The following is a 16444-nucleotide window of genomic DNA, read 5'->3' on the forward strand; positions in this document are numbered from 1 at the left end:
AAAAGTATCTTACATGCCTCTCCATTTAAATTAGATCAATTAAGAAAAGTTGGGCACTTTGGGGAAAAGGTCAAGAAAGAAGGACATGGGCAGGCATTATAGGAAGTATGTGTAAAAGTTAATGGATTAAAGCCTCTATAAATTGTTTCCTTGAAAGACATTAAGTGTGGATGTTTCTAATTTGTAGATCCACCAGCATATCATCAGAGATATTAGAATATATGCTGATTACTTTGCCTTTACTGGGTAGAACAATGTCTGCTGGTGATTATATGCTTTTCTTGTTCTTAGGTAATGGGTTTCTTGCCCTTCAATTGTGGTACCAGACAAAGAAAAGTCAGAATATTAATATTGTGTGAATGCTTAACAGTACAGTTTGAATGACCAACCTTACTTTCTGAACAGTTTTGGTCACATATAACCCCCAAATAAACCTAAATAATTGAAAAAAAAAAAAAAAAAAAATTCTATTTTTTTATCCAGAAGTTGGAAATCAAGAATTACAAAGTATTGCAGCCTGTGGTCCCTTGTCCAGCTGCCACCACTCAGTCCTCTGACACATTTTGTTGTCTTCTGCTGCTGTCACCGTAGGGACCTGGGCTCATGGTCCCGTCCCAGTGGTGGGCGCCTGTTTGTCTGTTCACACACATGCACACAGAATAGAGACCTGCCACCCAGAGGAGTCACAACTAGACCCTTTTGTCCCATTGTCTGTCCATTTTCCCATCTATTTTATTCCTTGACCTTCCTTGATTTAATCTAAGTGCAATCATGAGATCAAGATTCTGAACAGCTTTGGGAAAATATGATTTCTTATGTCAGGTGTAGTGGTTTTGGCACAGGGATTTCCAAAGGCTGTTCTGATGATGCATATCCCTGTATCCCTCCTTGTTGACTAAGTGTTAAGAGAGATTTCTGTACCTCCTGTGTGCCTCTAAGACTCTACTGGCATTGGTAGATAACTCACGTATGAAAAGTATCAACTGACAATTAGGAGGCAAGAAACTGAGCTTTCAAAACTAAGCTTTCCCCCCAGAAATCTGAAGACTACAAAAAAATGCTTTAGTTGTAGGTCATGAAATCAATAGAATGAAACCATTACTTGTCTGCTAAAATCTTCAGAGTACAGCTAAGCCTACCTCATGAGTATGTATCCTTGAAAAGTAGTCTTTAAAACACAGAGGAGCTTTGAGACGGTCATGGCAGATAAAACCTATAAAAAAACACCAATGGATCTCACCAACATCTGTTCTGAAATGTGTAAGCTTAAAACCAAAAAGGCACAAATAATGTATTGTTCCAAAATCCACCAGCAAGTTTTAGTAAACATTGAATTGATTCTCCTTTTTTCTCCTTTTTGCAGCTGCTAGTCTGATTCAAACTGTTTATTCATAGGATGAAAGAGATGTTTTTAAGTATTCTCAACAGTTCCAAGTGATTGATGTAAATTTAAAAAATGCTACTCTGATGTCAAGAGAGTTGCTAGGAAACATGCATTTTGAAGATGAAATCTCCCACTGAGCTTGTCTTTGGCTGTATAATAAGAAGTATTTTATAGCGTATCCTGAGTTACAGATTATATGGATAAACTGTTACATTTTTATGTATATGAATACATCTGCTGTGAACTTATTGTATATACATGATTCATTCCAGTATCTCAATTTACTGATGAATAACAAGGTATTTCTAAGTTCAAGAAAATGTGAAAATTTAATGAAAATTCCAAGAGCATGATATTTTTATACAGTCTTCATTTCATTTTTCTGAAGCATGAAAAATCTGTTTTTTCTTAGAAATCTCTTTAAGATTTAATTTCAATAGGATATTCTCATTAATATGTTTTTTTCTTTTATAAACTTTAACAAAATTTAAGGCTCAAAAAAATAACAGCAATTATACACTTAATTTTTCTGGAGAATTAATGTGTATTGTCCCTTAAAGTTATTGGCCAAAGTAATCTAAAAATCTGTGTTACCATGAAGGAATACCCAGTTTTAGTAATAGATATTTATTTGTATTCATGGCTGATGTTTTTTTGTGCTGACTTTAGAGACTTGGGTATGTTTGGTTACCCGGGAGTCAAATTTCAAATGCTTAGTCTTGAAGACACAAGTGGAAGGTACTCATACATATGGGAGCAGAGTAATACACTGTTCTGTGGGATGCTCAGGACTTGAAAGGAGGTTTATTAATTTTTGTTGCTGAAATATTTTACCAGGCAGTCTTTAAGCAGCAAATGCCTTACAGCAAGCTTTCGGAAAAGTGAGTAATGGCTGTGTGTTATGACAGTTCTAAGTGACCTTTTTCATATTTATTACCTTAGAAGAGCAACCAGTTGCTGATAAATCAAATAGTGTGAATAGGGACTGTCTGTCTGACCCTTAATTGCTGATGTGATAATTAAAGACAGTGCATAAGTACCACTAAGCATCATCTGAAAGTATTTCAAAATGATGTTTCTGCAGCTGACTTAAGAAAAGTAACTAAACTGTATTAATGATTAATAGTAAAGATGAGTTGTTGAACTTACCACAGATTAGAAGATGCCTAATGTTCCTGAAAATATGTGTTTATAACAGTATTACCAGATGACCCTTCATTACGTAGGTGTTGGTTAACTGCAGGCTGAGACAGATGTGTGGCTGCTCTAAGGCCCTTGTAGGGAAGAGAATTAGTGTTGGTTCATGATGAATTGGTGGATGCAAATAACAAAAATAAGACTTTCGCTGAAGGACACGATGTATTGAGGATTCCCCAGATAATCGGACACAGACCAGCTGCTTCATCATGAGGCAAAAGCCTTTATTGTGGTGTTTTCTTAACCCTTATATCCTTCTCCAACCAGGTCACCCTGATTGGTAAAGGGAAGAACACCTCTCTCATCCCATTGGTGGGATAAGAAAGAACACACCAAGAACATCTGTTCAGTATTGTTTTGAGAAATATAATCTATTTACAATAAAACAGTCCTTGAGAGAAAACTGTTCCCAGGAACTTTTTCCCTGGGAAACAGATGAGTCCCTGATAGGCTGAAACTCTCTCAGGCTCAGAAATCATGTCGACATAAGACTTATTATTAGTTGTGTGAACTGTGAGAAAGAGACAAAACAAAAATAATGAAAATGGGAATGATGATACAGCTTGTGTTTGTGCATTCTTTCTCAAGTGCAGGAGCCTGCATTTGCCTTCATTGAATTTCAGACAATTCTTCTCTGTCCTTCTCTCCAACCTGCTGAGACCCTTCTGAAGGGCTCACAGCACTCTGGGGTATCAGCCCCCCTGTCAGGTTTGTGTTGTCAGTGAACAGACTGAGGATGCATCTTTATGCAAGTCATTGATGAATACATTAAACCATACTGGGCCCAGTACTGAACCTTGGGGGACACTAGTGACAGGAGTCTAACTAAACCCTGTGCTACTTATTGTGACACTATGGGATCTGCTGTTCAGCCAGTTCTCAATCCACCTCGCTGTCCGCTGATCCAGCCTGCACTTCCAGAGTTTTCCTGTGAGGATGTTGTGCAAGACAGTGTTGCAAACCTTGATGAAGTCGAGCTAGAAAATACCCACTGCTCTCCCCTCATTCATCCAGGCAGTTGTTTTATTGTAGAAGGCAATAAGATTGGTCAAACATGATTTTCCTTCCCAGAATCTTTGTTGCCTACTCCTAATTGTCTTCTTGTCATCTATGTGGATAGAGATGGCCTCCAGAATGAGGCACTACATCAGCTTTCCAAGGACTGAGGTGAGGCTGACTTTTTTGAAGACCGGGGTGGCTTTGCTTTCTTCCAGTCCTTAGGGGCCATTTCTGATCACCACAACCTTTCAAAGATGATTTCAAGCAACCTTGTTAGGGTGTCCACCAACTCTTTTTGAGCATCCTCTTGTAACCAGTGTTCCCACTACAATTATTAATGGACCCACATTTTATCCTTTGTTTTCCTTTAGTTATTGATGCAGTTGAAGAATCCCTTCTTGTCTTCCATGTCATCTTTGTTCACATTTAATTCCAGATTACCTCCAAGACACTGATTCTTTGTATTTCCTAATCAGTGTTTATTAAGCAAAATCACAGATCTGGCTGAGTTATCCAACTCAAGCAAGTGATAGAATCACTTGCTGATTTAGCCTGTTAAAATATATTAATAAACTGATTCTTGGTTGTTTTGTTTTGTTTTGTTTTGTTTTATTATTGGTCACTTAGCACACCTGTAAGCAGTTAAAAATCCCTGAGTTGTTGGAAGGGAAGGATTAGACTGCAAGTTGCTCCAACTTTGTGCTTTGTTGTTATGTCATTGCATATTGTCCTTGAAATTGTAAATTCTGTTCAAGAAGAGTATCTTACTTATGGGCTATCAAACTGATGTGCTTTTTATCTGGATTTCATTCATGTGAAAGGGAGAGTGTAGCTATATTCTTTGTTTAGGATGAAGTGGAAAATATTAGAAGCATGACTGTTAGTGATGGACTGTTTGGGCCAGTGGGCAGTATTGTGAGTGGTGGATTTAAGATTCCATTTCCACTTGAATAAATCTGTCAAAAACAAAGATTATAATTATAGAAATCATAAGGAAGTGAAGTATCTCTACAAGACTTTATGAAGGGAACTAAAGTCACTTTTGGACTCCTAAGTGAGAGCTAGCTAACACCTAAAATCTTCTGCAGATGCAGCAATGCTGTAAGAGCAGGGTTAGCTTGGAACTTTGCTTACAGCAATCCCAGACCACTGGAATGAAACAAATCTGTGCAATAGCAAGGATCTTGACTGTCATCACTTTTCCAGTAATAGAGAAAGCTATAAATTCTAGTGGCTAAATTATTGGCTTCAGAAGTAAATTGGATTGTGTGTGGGTGATGATTGAGAAGCCAGACTTATAAACAAGATTCAGTGTCCTTTTTAATATCATGTAGGTTGTCAGAACTCATTCATTGATCACAAAATTAATTTGCAAAGGACAAAATAGCAGAAAAGGACAAAAAGCACTAAAATAAATAATATGCAGTGCACATAATAGGTTTTTTTAAAATTAAAATGCTTTGTGGTATGTCTACACACTGAGCAACTACTAAGATTTGTGAGGAGTTACTTATCATAGAAGAAAATGCAACTCTGTTAAGAAAATAAAGATGAGGAGCAATTGCATGCTTACAAAAATCACTGAAAGAGTCTGAAGTAAAAACAAATACAAAACACTGATTTAGGCTGAAGTATTGTCTGACTCCTAAAAGACTTTGATTATAACTTGCCACTGTGTTAATTTGCAAGTGAATTATTGCAATTATATATATTCATTTTTTGAAAAAGGGTAAAAAACCACATATTTCCACTAGATTGTTGTATCTATTTGCAGTTTAATCTGGACAGAATCTCTATCAATTCTAGAACTTGAATGTCTGTAATTATCATAATACCAGGAAATGCGGATCATAGCAGGCATCTCAGTTTACCTCTTCTAGCTAAGTGTACCATGCCAGAGCTCCTAAACACTTTCTTCTGCCCCCTCACTTCTCCTTCAGCACTTGGAGCTCCTGACTGGAGCCTGGAGTGGAAGTCAGGGGCTGATACAGTAATCACAGTGTTCCCACACTGAAAGCCTTACCAGGCAAGGTTCAGGAAGGCTCTTCCATGGTAAATGTTGAGATTTACTGACAGAAGCATCTGGTAATTCTCGTACATCTTTATCTACCTATATCTTCGCTTTCCCTCTACTGCCCCTTTTGGGTTGGTTTATTGCTCCCATCTTCCCACAGATCACTTACATGTCTCACATGACATCTCTTCCCTCTGTAGTGTTGAGATCTTTACCTTGTCTCTTCACCCCTTCAACATCCTCTACTGTTGCTCTGCTGTCCCTTGTCTATCCCTATCCCTTCTTAATTTCAAATCTGGTAGATTATGTACCTTATTTTTACTGCCTTTGATCTTGAAAATCTTTATTCATATTACTTCAATTACCTGCTGTTTGTAATTTCTTTTTGTGTCTACCCTATAAATGCTTTATGTCCTTGCAAAATGATGATGTCATCTGCATGCTTGGATTTAGCAGGGAAGTGATGGAAAACACTGTCTACTTCCATAGCTGTAAAATAGGTGTCTTTTTCTCTTTAAAAAATATCACAGTGCACTGAAGATCTGAAGAAAGCTACACAGGATATGGCAGAAAATGTAGACATTTCCCTAATTTGCATTTTGAGAAATTGGGAAAAGAATCCTTACAACTGGATATAGAGAGACAGGTTTTGCCTTGTGTCCGGGAACACCTCTCATGCTAATGAAGCATCACGAGACACTGCAAGCTTCCAGAAACACTCTGACAGGTCCCTGTGTTCAAAATTGAACGTGCTTACCATTCAGCTGCCAATGCCCCACTTTTTTCCACCTCCTCTGGGAGGATTGCACTCCAGACAGCTCACCAGAACCTGTTTTTTTTTTTAATCTAGCAAGGGCTCCGTAGTGGTGAGTGGCTCTTGGGAAACTGAATAGACCAAAGGGACTTAAGTGTGTTAATGAGCATTAGTTAGTATTTAAATATGACATGGTTGCAGTTAAATGCCTGCTCATTTTATTACATATTTTTCAAATGGCTTACTTTTTTGCTAAAATTTTGATGCTTTGTTTGGAAGAAGAAAGATTGTGTACTGTGCAGACTGAAGGAAGTATGTCTAGGTATGTAGTCAGCTTTTTCAGAGAAGAGTGACTCTGCTGATCATTTGTTCAGGAATGATTTTTAATTAGGCAGCAATGTCCTTCTCACTCTGCAAAGAAAAAAAAGTTGAGAGCTGTAAAGCAGAAGTAGATCATGCTGCCTGAGCACTGCAGCCCACGGTGCTGCCTGCAGCACCAGTGCTGCTAGCTCAGATGTGCTGGACACCTCCTTGGGCAGCTGGGTGGGAACAGCATGCACAGCTCTAGCACCTCACACACACAGTGATAACCTGCGTGCTGTCTCATCTTGTAGCAGCCATTTCTGCCAAAATTCAGCAGAGCGATGTGAAACAGCTTCTCACCCACAAGCTGGGATGAATCAGGAGGGATGGCTGTGCTATATATACAGAACCCACTCAGCCGAAACAAGTGAGAGTAGGGAAAGGATTTAAATCCTGGCAGGGTAGATATTTTTGTCTCTGAATAAAATGAAGTATTTATAGCATTTACTGACACAATTTTTATTTACTGCAATTGAAGCCATTGTTCAAACCAATTTTTTTTTCTTTTCTGAGCCATCAAAAAAGGATTTTTTGAGAACTAGAGAACGTTGTATATTCCCAAAATTGAACCTAAATTCTGATGAAGAGAGGGAGGAGGGATCTTCCATCTATGACTATAATTCAGAGAACACAGTGCTCTTAACAGTCTCCTCTATCAATACACTTGAACACAGTTATTATCACCATGAGCTGCTGTGTAATTACCGTTGTTCCCTAAAGGGTTCCTCTTTCTTTGCTATTTAATTATTTCAGCATAACTATGCAATTTACTCATGTCATTTGGAAACAAATGTTTCAGGGAAGGCAGTGTTTTATCACAAGGATGTCATAGTCAGGGCATGGCTGCTATAAAAGTATACAAAGTCATTTCTTGGTCTAACCCACCACTGTCTTCTGGATGAATCATACAGACACAGCAGTTCATACGTCGGTCAAGGCCAATGCCTGAAATAGTTGTGGATATCATTTGTGTGACAGACTCTCAAGAAACTTTAGTGCCAACAGAAGTGGGAAGGTAAAGACATTTAGTAAATTTTTCTCCTTGGATCCAGCTACACTAAGCATATGTGTTGCCAATGTAAGAGCCTTTTTCTAGAGAATATTTCTAAATAAATCTCAGTTCTGAGGAATCACTGTTTAACTCTTGTCTGTTTTGCTGAGCTCAGTTTTCATATAACAGCCATAATTGTAGGGTCATGTAGCTTTTAACATTTTATTAAGGATTTATTCTGCTAAAAAAAAAAGGAAAAAATGTGACATGCTCCTGTAATTTCTGAGCTGGAAGATGTTTTTGTGATATTTCTTGAAATTTTCCTGCATTTAGAGTTGATCAAAACACTCCTGAAACTCTGTTCTAAGGAAGTTCACTGTTGAGGCATGTTCAAATGAACATCTTAGCATTATTCTGAGAAAGAGGGGACAAGTAAAAGGCCCAGATGGCCAAGCCACTACAGCAGGCATGTCTGGCAGCAGCTCAGATGAGAAGCTCACTGTAATATGGGCAGGATTTATCCCAACCATACTTAGGAAGTCAAGTGTATTTGTACTTGTGCTTTGTAATTTCAAATTGCTCCTTTCTTGGTGTTGGAGGTGGGAAACAGGGCAGTTTCAAAACAAGACCTAAGATATCTGGATTTTAGAAATGAACAATTTAGTAAAAATATGGTAAAATGTGGACATCTCTGTCAGAGTCATCAACTCCTGGCATGGGGGCCTGGAAAGCAGGAGCGTTGAGATTACGCCTTGCAAAAAGTGAGGGTGCAATATTAAAATCATAAAATCTTTTAGGTTGGAAAAGATCTCTTGAGATCATTGAGTCCAGCTGCTAACCCAGAACTGCTCAAATCTATCACTAAACAATGTCCCAAATCTACAAGTCTTTTTTAGCATGCACCGTGTCCTGGGATGTGTATTACTGAAAGGTGTTTAAGTATGTATAAGCATATTTTATTATGAAATAGTAACAAAATGAATATACTGAGGAGAGTGGATGATATCAGCATGTGCCTGAGATACAATATTCTGTCACTAGTAAACTGTGAGCCTTGCTTTGTGTGAAGTTCTTAACGAGTGCTAGAGCAGATCCAATCAAGAAGTAAGAACAAGGTGTGATGGATGTAAAGGGTGTATATATTCATGACAAAAAATCCATCAAAAAAGCCTAGAGAATTGCACACTGTAAACATGATGAGCCTTTTCCCTAAAGAAATAGATAGTAGTCCCCAGCAAGAAAGAAAAACTTGCAAAATATTCTGATTGAATGTAGTAACAGATCTTACAGAAGTGTCTGAAAAATAATTTAGAAAATCTTAGATTATTCAAAAGAAGCTGCATACTTTTTTAGTTTGGCTTTAGTATATATACAGGCAGAGTTTCTCCCTATGGAAGAGAGAAACCTTTGAAAACAATGTTGCAATAATGATTATATTCAGTATTTTAAAGGAAACTCATAAAAAATAAAACCACCTTTGTGGAGGACCATTTATTGCATAGTAAAAGTATAAAATAATGATATACTAGACAAAATGAATCTGAAAGAGATGCATGAACTTCAGTTTCACTGTGGTCTTTTTACAGACTTTGAAGTCATGAATTGAAATGTAGTATTTACTGAGATGGAGGATAGAATCCAGAAGTGTAAAAAAGGATGTTCAGTTTCAATATTTACCCTATTATACTATCACCAGAAAATCTCAGTACTCTGAAACAGAGAGCTTTCTGAATAATAGAGATAATTGATTTAATCCAGAAATTCTGATGATACAATTATTATTCAAAAGATTCTCTCATATATTAACTCTAAAGTATTCAGGTTAGTCACATAATCTGCCAGGCCAAATGTGATATGAGATAAAACCTTATGTCAGAATTATTCACTCTCTCTTCTTTCTCTATAACAGGCATTTTTAGTTCTCTGAGTGATGGTATTGCAATGCACAATTCCTTTTGAGATAATGGCAGAACAGAAGATATCCATTTGGTTTTTCATCTATCATCTTATTACACCTTGTTTTGTCTACTCCCTGGCAGGTAAGATGATCTCCTGTGTTAATTCATTAAAGTAACTGTTGTTTTATGTGTTTCAAGGACAATTAGAATGTTTGTATGGCTTTATTTTATTTGTGCAGGTACACCAAATTACTTAATGTGAACAATTAAACTGTCAGGAAGCATATTTATTAGACTGCCTGTCATAGTAAAAAGTTTGGGAAAAGACAGATATGGACTTTAAATTTGGCATTCTCTAATTTGATATACAGAATTAAATCTTTCTCTAAATTGTAAAAAGTATATAAATTGCTTGTTGTTCACAGATAATCAACATGTTTAGAATAATGAAAAACAAAATTCTATATTATTGACACCATCTTTTAATTTTTCAGAAGCCCAGTGTAGTGGTAGTTTTTATAATACAGTAATATGTACTATAATGTACTATATGTACTATATAATGTACTATATTCTGACTTCAGTTTATTATTAAAAATTACAACATTTTTCATAAGCAGAGGTGGGGCATAGATAATAAAACATTCTGGAGTCGTATTTGTAGCATCTGCATTTTGAGAAATGTTTGCAATTGAAATACTAGTTCTGTTTTGAGAGATAGAGGGAGGTCTGTGAAAAGGCAAAATTCCAACTGTTCCTAACAACTTTGAGATTTGTAAAGCTTGTTTCAGATTTCCATGCCAATTTAAATGAATGCTGGGTTTTACTTGCTGGCATGAATTTTAGGCTAACATAAACAGAGCATGCACAAAATATTGACTAATATTTGAAAAGTGCCAACATTGTGTACTAATGTTTTGGTTCACTTCAAGGTAGGCTTTAGATCTTTCCCTACTTTGAAGGTCACAGACTTGCTTGATCTGGGATATCATTTCAGGCATTGCCTCAATTCACTACCATGAGACTGCATTCCTTTTTACTGAGTCAAAAAATCTGATTTATATTGTGACATAAGCTCATTGCTTTTAAGAAATTAGTCCAAAGCTCACAGAGATGATTTCTGGTTTAGCAGAAACATTATTTTATTCTGTAGTTTTGAATGCTCTTCTATACTCCATGTCTGAGTTGGATGGAGGATTTACTGATGACTAATAAAAATCAATACCTTCACAATATATTTGCTGTGTATTTCAAAAGGTTTTTTTCTCTGTTAAGATATGAGGCTTGCTGATAGCACCAAAATTAAAACTTTAAACTCATCATTTTAATTCAATACTGGTCTTTTCCTGAAAGAATAAAAAAATAATAATGAAAAAGACTGTGAAGTGCTATCAGTAATGTTATACACATGATTTTCCTCTGGACCTGTTGACATCAAACAAAACCTGCAGTAGACAAACAAGTGCTGGATACTGGTTGATAAAAGAGCTGAGTCAATCATGGTGAAAAAATGTTCAGGTAATTTCTTGAGAGGCAGGATCAAATTATTAACGTTATTGTGTATTCTGCACGTCACTGTTGTGCCCATTAGCCAAAAAAACCTTGGCACCAGAATATAGCTGCTGGCAAGTGCCTGAGAATTGGATTGGAAGTTTGAGTGCCATGAGGGTCACAACAAAGTGACATAGAAGAACAAAGGGGGCTATCATGACACTGCATGCAGCCTGAGTACACACACTGTCATAGCAAGGCTTGTTTGATCTCTCACTGGACTGCTCTTGGCACTCTTAGATTCCACAAGATAGGAGCCATTGGTGTGAAGGATTGTGAATCCAGGGCAGGTTCTAATAGTGCTGTTACCGTTCAAAGGATTTTCTGATCTTATCTCATGGTATGGAATAAATACTTGCTTGCATTTTACATCAAAAGCCAAAGTTAAGACTTGTGACCATCTCTAAAGGTATGGCACCGCCCTCCAATGTGGAAGATTCCTAGTTTTATATAATCAGAGTGTGTTTGTTACAGCCAGTGCATTACTGCAAGGCTGAGTTGTGCACACACTCTCTGCTCCTGGACTTGCTCTATTTTGCATAAATCATTAAATAACCTTTTGAGTGGAGAAAAAATCAGCTTCTATCATCTAGGGTTTATGGCACCCATCTAGGTTATATAAATCTGGTGCTGCTGTCTTTACTCAGCCTCAGCACTTGAATCTTGCTGGAGACTTTCTCATTTCAAATGGGTGTGAGAGCTGCTGGCAGTTAGTCTTAGCAAATTTTCCTTTTGAATATATTTCTTGGCAGTGAAAACGCCATTGTATCCAGAAAATATGTATCTGCAGTAACCAAGATGAAATGTAACGGGTTGCTTGGAAGTGTTCTGTGTGGTTAAAAAGTGAAAGATACTGAAGAGAAGGAAGGAGCACAAGTAGAGTGTTCAAGTTAAGTTCTAGGAGGTGTTCTTTCACACATGATATCAAGGGGAATTCTAGCAGTGTCAACAGTAAGGGAGAATATGTAAACTGGGGACAGTTTTTGAGTAAAGATCATGAGTTCTCATTTAAATAGAAAGACAGACCACATTCCAGTGTCTCAGTGAAGAGACCAGTTAACTGGAAGCAGATGTTGAAAGCAGAGTATTTAAGAAGTTGTTTTAGCACCTTTTAACAAAACACACTTTCTCTGGAAGTATATTTTTCTCCTCTTGCCTTCTGTGGTGCTGGATCCACAATTCTAGGTGGTTCTAATCTGTAAATTGCCTTCGGCAAACTCATCTGGGACTCTGTAGTGTAGTTTTGTGGTCTGTGCTCCCTAAACAGACTAACTATGATATTAACTGCTCTGGACCCTGGAAACTGATAGCTTGCAGATACATTGTGTTTTGAGATGCCTTACCCTATGGGTGTCCCCAATTTCAAAGATATCAGCCAAAAAACCTGAAAGTGTTCAGAATTCATGTATTTGACTGAGTGTTAAGAGCTTTCAGATTTAACAGCTAGAAGGATTTGGGAAACAGAGGGCTGGCAAGCTGAAGCTGCACTGACTTGAGATGTTCAGAATTGGGCCTGAAGTGATGACAGGTATTCTGAGACTCTATAAGTTGAAGGGTTTTATTTGTTTTCAAATTGTTCTTCTTCTCACTGCAGGAAATTCTAAAAAAATTTCCCAAAGTGAAACACAATTTTTTAAGAAATTTAAAGTTTACTTTGGAGTTTGCACCTTAATTTTTTTAGCCAGTTCTATTTTGTGGTAGTCAAAGGCAGAAATTGAGAACTGTTGTATTGACTGTCCATTTCTCATCAGCGGTGAATGTGCACTTAACTGGAGGGAAGCAAAGATTTTATGAATCAGTGCATCAGAGGTATAGGCAGAGATCATCTTCTGCAATGAGACAGGAGCAGTATTTGTTTTCCAGGTAAACTAGTGCTTGAAATGTAGTCTTGCAGATATAAACCGGTGAAAAAGCCATAAATAATTTGGTCTTCAGCTTACTGATAGAACAGACAGTTGTTACAAGGGTTGCTTTTCAGAGTGAGCTTTGAGTAGTGCAAGGCAAATGAGAGCAGCAAATCACTCCTCAGGGAACATGTCAGTGATTGTCAGTCCACTGCCAAAAAAGTTATTTGATGCCTATTACTGATAATATTTGACTCTTCTTCACTTCCCCCTGACATTTCTCCAGTGCTCTTCCAAGTTGCCTTTGACTCCCCATTTGATTCCTGTCCTGTTGCTAGGTCTGAATTTCAAACTTTTCTGTTATCCACTACTTTCCATATAAATCATTGAACTAAAGTGTATCTTCACTTGGGATAATAACCTATCACCCAAAGAATTAAGGCTGTTTTTCAGCTACAGCTTGTTTTGTTCTTGCAAAAGACTAATCAAAAGCTGCAAAGACCCTGTATTTTATTGTGCTTAATGAATAGTAGATTACATTTGGCTTTGAAAGGAATCCATAGTGAAAAATGTCCCTCTGATGATTTATTTCTCATAAAACTGTTCTACTTTTTGCTTTGGGATTTGATAGTGAGAAGCCAGACAATATCTATGAGTTTAGGTCAGATCATGCCTTAAAAGGCAACTTTTAGCTCTAGTAAACTATTCTGAATTGTGCAAAATGAGGCAATAGTCTAGGGGTAAAAATGTCAAAAGCCCTTCTGCTTTTTAGGCTACAAAATTTCCAAAAATCACAAGGTACTGGAACTGTAGAGAAGGCTGGTGAAACAAGAAAGCCAATAAGATGCAGAGCCTCTCAGTGCAAGGCAGTTGTTTTTAATGAGTACATGGGGATGCTGTTAGACAGCTTGCTGAATTTCTGAGTGTGTTTCTGGTATTTCATATGCACCAGGAGGGCTTGTGTGGGGAGATTGTGCAGAATAACTAAGGCACTTTAGCTTCAACCCTAATTTGCCGGTCACTGGTTTTCCCATGGGATCAACATGTTGGGCTCTTCAGTCTCTTTTGAAGTAACACTTAGATTTTCAAGGAAGAACCACCTAAAAATTTCAATATTGAATAGGAAAATCTGAATATGTTTAAAATACATTAATTGGTATTGGCTGACATTCCTCTTAACAGTATGAGAAGACAAGAAAACTGTACCCTGTTAGGCACAAGTGGAGAAACTTGCTCTGCCAGGGGCTGGAGCTTTTCACACTTGAAACTTGTTATAAAGGAGAAACTACATCATTAACTATGTGGCTCTTCAATGTCCTCACTGGCACATAGGATATAGAAGTAATTCTCTTGCTTCTTTGGGTCCAGAAAAATAGAGGCAGCCTTCCCCAAAACAATCTTAGTCTTTCATGTCATATGAAGTGAGAGTGCTGGAGTGGTTACCTTTTCTGTTTGAGTGCTGGCTGGCTCATGGAAAATGATTTCCCTTTAGTCTCTTGATGACTTACATTTATGATGTGCCCCTCTCTTCTCCATCATCATGATGCTACATTATGAAGTGTTTTAACATGAACACATCACTGCATCAGCACATAAGCTTCCCCACATGACTGAGAGAAGTAAATAAAACAATCAAGCCCCCAAACCTTAAATTATTCATGCTTGGACATTTTCCAGAATAGTAGGTTCAAGAAGGCATTTCTGAAGTAAGGGCTAGAATGTACATTATTTAAAGCTTTTTATCACAGCATACAGAATTACTCACATTCTCTAAGAGAGATAATTTTCTTCCAAAAAAAAAAGAAGTGGATGAATATACTTGATATACTTAATACCTGTTTACCTTGTTTGTCTTATCCCTGCTTGGATCTTAGAAAACTATTTCATGCTATTGTCAAGTGCTTGACACTCATAAATAAATAACCATAATGTGTTTGGTGATCACGGTGCTCAGAAATGTGGAAGTGCGCTGCTTATGTTCCTGCACACCTGGTAGAGATACTTTGGCTCATTCCCAGACCATCTTGTTTCTGAGCATGAGCTTCTCAGACACAAGTGGATCCTCGTTTCTCTAACATATTGAAAACAGTACAAGATCTACTTCTAAATATCAAATGGTTTCTGGTCTTGCAAGGCTAATGCAGAGCCTGACAGTTTAGTTAAACTGATAATGAATGACTCCAAGGCTCTTACATTCAGCATCCTTTAGCACTCAAGGTTAATCTAGCCATGCACTATGTTAACAGATCTTTGTCCCTCTCTCATGTTAAAATATGTAACTGGATACAACACTTTCGGGTGGATCAATATTCACACCCAACGACTGTCTCAGGCAGGCACTTTTGGCAATATTAAGTGCCAGGGAAATAGATAGGTGTACAGGAAGCAGAAATAAAAGAGGACTCATTAGAAAATGTCACAGGGAATGGATGACAGGACCACCTTCCAGAGGGAAAGATTCCTGTACAGGATCCATAATCTCATCACTTGAGAAAAGATTTTCTTGACCTTTGCACAAACTTCCTAATACATTTTAGCACTATTTAAAGGTCTGAGTCTTGTTTTCAGTATTCACTGAGGAGTGCCTCCAATAGTCAGGTGATAGCTGCTGCTCCAGTTTAAAATACAAATCACAAGAAATTTACCCATAACTTAGGGCACTGTTTGAGAGGTCATATAGTCCATCCTCTTGTCTAAAGCAGGACCCAAACATAGGAAATGTGCTCTTCATCACATACTCAGTTTGCCTAATATATCCATTTTCTTTTTCTTTCTCTACTTCTCTTTTTTATGTAGAAACAACTTCAGTGACCTGGTGCTTTTCTTTGTACTCTTAGTCTTCCCTTTGTCACCCTCCAAACTTTGTCACACAGTCATGGTACTTCACTTAAAGTGTGAACATTTCTTGCAGATCTTTTCACGACCCCTTTCTCTTCTCTTCTCTTTTCTCCTATGTACTGTTTCATATTATTGGTCCATGCTCACCTTGTGTCTGAGAATGAAAGGTTTATTGTTTGTCATACCTGAAATTCAGTGTGCACATCTTATTCTGCTCAGACAGACACCTGAAACCAAATTCATAATAGATTTCATCAGAAGTGCCTTTATAAAGCACATTTGATAGGTGTGAGAAGCAGGAGTTCACTCAGTATAATTAATAGTGCTGGCAGCATTAAAAATGCATGCCATGAAATGCCTAAGTGCTCTGTAACATCGTTTGAGTCCTAAGGTGAAGAGTCAGCTGCATATGATATGTCTATTTGCTGCTAGAGGCTGTTGGTATTCTGTATTCATATTTAAGCACTGCAGAGAAACATGCCATCAGGTTTCTGGCTTAGTCATTCCAGTCTCTGAGCAAGTACATGAATCTTGACTTTGTGGTCTGAAATTAGCTCTTCTTTTGGTCTAGCAGTGTGTAGAATTTTACATTGTGTTGTGCTTTAAAATAT

General features: G+C 37.4%; 1 protein-coding gene across 1 annotated transcript in view; it reads left to right on the plus strand.

Moving 5' to 3' along the window:
- CNTN1 (contactin 1) overlaps nucleotides 1-16444 on the plus strand; it is a 207860-nt gene that overhangs the window by 122538 nt on the left and 68878 nt on the right. The window contains exon 3 of the mRNA XM_015629012.2: nucleotides 9612-9741. Within this exon, the coding sequence (XP_015484498.1) occupies nucleotides 9633-9741 (109 nt within the window). The 5' untranslated portion in view covers nucleotides 9612-9632. The remainder of the gene's footprint in view (nucleotides 1-9611; nucleotides 9742-16444) is intronic.

This window comes from Parus major, chromosome 1A (genome assembly GCF_001522545.3).
Source record: "Parus major isolate Abel chromosome 1A, Parus_major1.1, whole genome shotgun sequence".
Lineage (NCBI taxonomy): Eukaryota > Metazoa > Chordata > Aves > Passeriformes > Paridae > Parus > Parus major.